The sequence below is a fragment of the Lipotes vexillifer genome, unplaced genomic scaffold (assembly GCF_000442215.2).
Source record: "Lipotes vexillifer unplaced genomic scaffold, Lipotes_vexillifer_v1.1 scaffold272, whole genome shotgun sequence".
Lineage (NCBI taxonomy): Eukaryota > Metazoa > Chordata > Mammalia > Artiodactyla > Lipotidae > Lipotes > Lipotes vexillifer.
The window spans coordinates 2,171,488-2,176,880 of record NW_006772469.1 but is presented as its reverse complement, the minus strand read 5'-3'; the positions used below and the strand labels follow the sequence as shown (position 1 = coordinate 2,176,880).

Here is a 5,393-nt window from a genome sequence, read left to right as displayed (position 1 = left end):
GGGAGGGGTGGGTGCAGAAGAGAAGGAGCGATGACGGGTAAGCTCTCAGAGAGACAGGGAGAGACGGCAACCCGGCACAGGTGCAGGGTCCGCAACCTGGCCCTCGAGAGGCCCAAGAAAGGAAGCGAGAATGGTGTTCACATCTTGATGTTGTTTGGAATCAGAGGCGAAAGTGTCCAGGAAGCAGTTTGTTTTTCCTCTGCTCTCTTGTTGGCCGGGACAGAGCCAATGTTCTTGAAGGGATTAAAAGAGTAACAGCCCGTCCCTCTTACCCTTCCCGTCTTCCCCGACCTTCTCCTTCCCCCCTCCTCTCCCCTCTGCCACCCCAGCCCTGCTTCCTCTTCTCTCCCTCCCCCTGCTGGCTTGCTGGTTACTTCCCCCTTCCCTTCTCTCCCGGCTACAGCGGGGTCCCAGCTGGCTGCGAGGGCGAAGGATACAGCAAGACTGGCTGCGGACTGTACAGATCAGCCAGAGAACGAAGGCACTCTCTCTCTCTCTCCCTCTCTCTCTCCTCTCTGTTGCACAACACACACACACACACACACACACACACACACACACACACACACACACACACACACGCATACACTCAAAACTCGGACCGGCCGCACCGCGGCTGCTCCAATCCTTGCAAAAGGCGAGCGAGCGTCCTCAGGACCTCGGCGCTCAACCCCGCTCAGTCTCTGCGCCCGACACGGCGCTAGTTCCCGTGCCCAGCGCGGCAACTTCGGCCGGGTGTTCCCGAAAATAAAGCGGAGAGGGAGGGTACAGACAGATCCGAAAACACCCCGGCCACACGCGCCACGACTTCAGCTCTTTCTTGGGGTCCGAGTGGAGACTGCGCCGGCAGCGCCCTGCGCTGGTGAGGTCCGCGCCGCTGCCGGGGAAGAGCCCACCTGCCGGTCCGCCATCGACCGGCGCAAAAAGTGGGGCTGGTCGCTGTTCTGCTCAGGCAGCGTCCGGGCTCCGGGCGCCCTCGCCCAGCTCGTTGGGAGTTCAACCTTCCTCTCAGCAGCCGGCCCCGCGCGCCGCAGAGGGACCCCCCAGGACGCAGCGGCGGACGCGGACCTCGCTATGGCTGGGGCTCGCAGACTGCTCCATCTATGGCTGGGCTGCTTGTGCGTGAGCCTGGCGCACGGACAGAGACTCAAGCAGCATTTCCCGGAGCTCCGCGAGCCCGTGCCAGGCGACCGCACGGCAGGTGGTGGCCCAGACCCCCTCCCGCAGCCGCTCGACAAGGTGTCAGAGCACATGCTGCGGCTCTACGACAGGTACAGAGGCGGCGGCAGAGCCGAGGCGGCGCGCACACCGGGGTCCTCGGAGCGGGGTTCGCCCCCTCTGCTCCCCCAGCCCCTGCGCGAGGGCAACACGGTTCGCAGCTTTCGAGCCGCTGCAGCAGGTGAGTGCCCGAGGCGCCCCCTTTCCGCGGTCCCGCCCCCGGTGTCTCCCGGGACCCCCACGGCTTCCTCGTCTGCCCTGTGTTACCTAGAGACCTTCCCTCGCCCTCCAGCTGCCCTCCGAGCCCCTCGGTCCTGTCACACCCCGCATCCCGCCTGGGAGTCAGCCCAATGGTAGAGTCCGAATTGAGAGGGAGAAGTGGAGAGAAGGGCGCTGAGCCCTGGAGGGAGTCGGCTGGAGGAAGTGCGTGAAAGAAGGGAAGGGGCTGCGCCCCCCCCCACACACAGGGTCCTCCTGCCCTGGGTGTCTGGATCTTCTCTGGGGTACCTTGTGCTGATGTTTCTTAAGTCGGTCAGCGGAAATTCCCTTGGACTGGGCTTTAGCCATGTTTACCTAGAGGCAGATGTCATTTTATGCCAACCCCGGGGGCACCAGAGAGAAAAGTCACACCTGAACTAGATGCCCTCCCTCGGGCTATTAGACACTCGCTTCTCCAGACCTTGCACCTCCTCTTAACTCGCGTCCTCTGTGTTACTATATTTGACACTTTCTACTTGATAGCCCCTTGGTGGCAAACACACAAACTAAACCAGGTGCTTGGGTGTTTCGATTATTTAAAACCCATCTGGGCAAATAGGGGCTGTACCACACACCCTGGGAGGAGCTGGAAGGGAGGGGAGCAGCCGTAGATGTAAACACCTCTTGGAATCCGCCGATGAAAATCTGCTCATCCCGTTTTTCAACACACAGATCACTGCGGACTGAAATTCATGGCTTAACAAGGTTTCTCCTGGCCCCTGCGGTGAAGCGAATAACTTATGCTAACAGCCTGCCTCCCTTGTGCTAACAGCTTGAGGGAAAGTTTCCTGGACACTAACTCGGTTTATGTGCTTTGAGGATGCACCAGGCTTTTTTGTTCACTACATCCGTGATAAAGGGACCTGCCTTCAGTGAACCGTTGAAAAATAGCCAAGAACTTCAAGTAGGGAGGCCGTGCCTCATGCTCTATCAATTCCGTCAGAATCACTAGAAAGAAATCTCCCAAAGCTGTGATATGTAGGACTCCCGGAAAAGAGGAACACAAAAGCATCCATCAAGGAAAGCCCTAGGTTGACACTGTAAATATACTCTAGAGCTCATAGGCATGATGACATTTACAATAAACGTGAATTATGCTTTCTAATGTAGAAGTCTTCAGCTATAGTCTGAGCTGAACAAGATTTCACTTTCTTCTTAAAACCACGAGCATGATCTATAAGGAGGTGGCCTTTGCTACGGAAACAGAAACCTGCTCTGGTTCATCCACAGTGTGCCGGCCACTTGAGAAGGCTGTCCTGACAGCTGACCACACCAGTGAATGCCCTGTTTACTTTAGTGCAACTCCAAGGGCAGAGCTCAATGAAGAGGTAGTGTGGGAGAAAACAAGGGTAGTTGGGTGGGCAAGGCAGGTGGCAATAATGAAGATACTGGAATCATTCTTATCTCGATATTCATTTTCTTGGTACTATTCCTAGGGAGTAGCTGAGGTACCCAAAAGGTGAATAGCATTTTTGGTATCGGCAAGTTTCACTTTAGTATGAATCACGAGGTTTGGAGGTAGCATGTGAGTTTGTTTCATTCGCACCTATTGTATAGTGTTTTTGTATGTTTGTTTTAGACTGAGGGAACCGTGAGTGGGAGACGGATAAGGATTTGAATAACTCAGCCCCCTTTACTTTTTGGGTCCAAGTCACTCCATGCATTATAATTTCAGAGTGTCCCTTATCAGCCTCTCTGTAGTCTTATACCATCAAATGATAAACTCTGATACAGAGGCCAGAAGTTCCCTTGAAATGATGAATTGCAGCTTGAAGCATATATACAAGGCTGCGTGGCCTGATAAGAAAAGTAATTCCTTTAACATCCTAGAGACTGTCTTAATGACTTATTCATCAAATGTAGACACTGGTTTTTGTGGAAGCTGAAGTGTCCTGTTACTACATTGGAGATTTCTGGAGAGACTGTTCGCCTTGGACCCCTTCCAAGAGTGTTTAGTTACTAAAACACTAGAAGGACCTTATTATGAGGCAGTTCTGGCTTTAATAAGGCAGGGCTCCAGGAAGGTGCTAAGGCTTTCGTGTGTGTCTCTCTCCTTTATCCATAACAGCATTTCTGTAACATCCTTCAGCTTGTGACATATGTTCTGATGCAGGCGAAAGATGCTGTCTGCATTAATAAATTAGATATGTTTTCTAGTCTGTAGTGTTTAAGTTTCACAACATATGGGCTTCTCCGTACCAAGGATGTTACAGATTTTAATGGAAGGTCAGGTGTGTGCTGTATCTATGGAGTGGCTGCTGTTCTGGCAGACTTTCCCAGTGCTTATTCAGGCTGAGTTATAGCCTTAGAGCCCTATTTGCTCCTTGGAACATACCTGATTAAAATGATTTATTGTTCTAAACCTAGAATATCTTTGGTTGAAATTTAGCTGCTGTGGTCTCCCTCTGATTACTTTCTACTTAAACCATTACTTGATGGTGGGTGGCGTTCATCCTAAATACACTTTCTGCTAACCCTTTTCTCCTGCCTCAATGGTGTGCAGTTGGTGTGCCAAAACCGTAAGTTTGGAGAACTCATAAGTCTTTTTGTGATGTGTAAGGGTTTACATAAAGATACGTTTTATCTTTCCCTTTGTAAAAGGTAATTTACAAAATTATCGATGACAGAGAAGTTCGGCTTTAGAAAAACACACCGTCTTAAAGGAAGACAAGAGGGATATGAAATCAGCTTTTATTTTAATCTTAGATTAAGTTGTCCCTGGCTTCTATGTAACAAAAAAAGAGTATTTTACATGAGGTTTTCTCCTGGCTTGGTCCTTTAAGATACATACTTTGTGTTCATTAGTTTCTCATCATTTCCATAGTCACTTAATCTTATTTTTCTTAATCATAAATTTAACCTCTTTAGGGAAAGCAATTAAAGCACAGATGTTCTTATTAGGGAACTATCATTATTTTAATTTAGGACATGTAACTACAAAAATGGTTGCATTTCAGTGGATTTATGTCACCTTAACAAAAAAAAAATCACACAGACTTCAGAGACAAAGAGAAAAGAAAATTGAGGAAAGTCAGACCCAAAAGTGAATATTTTCCTTCAGTGAGAAAGGGGAGAGTCTTTCCTACTGTAACCAAAAGTCTTTTAAAATGAAGAATTATAAAGTGACATGTTTCTGAAGTGCAAGTCTAAAATAAGGCTTTAGGAAAGATACAATTAAGGGCTAAACAATCATTCCAATAGGAGCCAGTCCTGTAAAATGCATGGGCCAGTGGGAAAGCATCATTTTTGATGGATTTGATGGCAAGGGGATGTAATAACTTTATTAAAACACAGTTACCTTGAAATTCCTGGCACCTAGAAACTAGGCTTGAAATTAAAGAGTACTTAGATTATCTGATGTTTTTATTCCAAGAACAATAGTACATCTGGAGAGGGGGAGCTGGATGTGCAGCTGCTTTGAATTACACACTACTTTGAATACATGATAGCCCTTAATGAAGATTTTACTGTAATAGGCAAGACAGCTTTACAATCTCTGACATTTAAAAATCCATAAAACCATGAATTCTTGATTATCTATGCTAATGGAAAAGAGAAAGAGAATGTATTACATAGAAAATAATTTAAATTTAGTTTTTAGTATAGTTAGACATACTCAAAGAGACCAAGAGACCACAAGGGTCAATGAAAAACATCCCCTAAGCAGATAATTCACTCGGGGAATATTTGTACATTAAAAATATATACATAATTAATAATATATTAAAAGGGTTACAGGGCTTCCCTGGTGGCGCAGTGCTTGAGAGTCCGCCTGCCGATGCAGGAGACGCGGGTTCGAGCCCCGTTTCGGGAAGATCCCACGTGCCGCGGAGCGGCTGGGCCCGTGAGCCATGGCCGCTGGGCCTGCGCGTCCGGAGCCTGTGCTCCGCAAATGGGAGAGGCCACAACAGTGAGAG

The 5,393-nt window shown here is 48.9% G+C and overlaps 1 protein-coding gene across 1 annotated transcript in view; it reads left to right on the top strand.

Annotated features, from left to right (window-relative positions):
- The first annotated feature begins 880 nt into the window (after window positions 1-880).
- BMP3 (bone morphogenetic protein 3) overlaps window positions 881-5,393 on the top strand; it is a 25,325-nt gene continuing 20,812 nt past the window's right edge. The window contains exon 1 of the mRNA XM_007447559.1: window positions 881-1,399. Within this exon, the coding sequence (XP_007447621.1) occupies window positions 1,075-1,399 (325 nt within the window). The 5' untranslated portion in view covers window positions 881-1,074. The remainder of the gene's footprint in view (window positions 1,400-5,393) is intronic.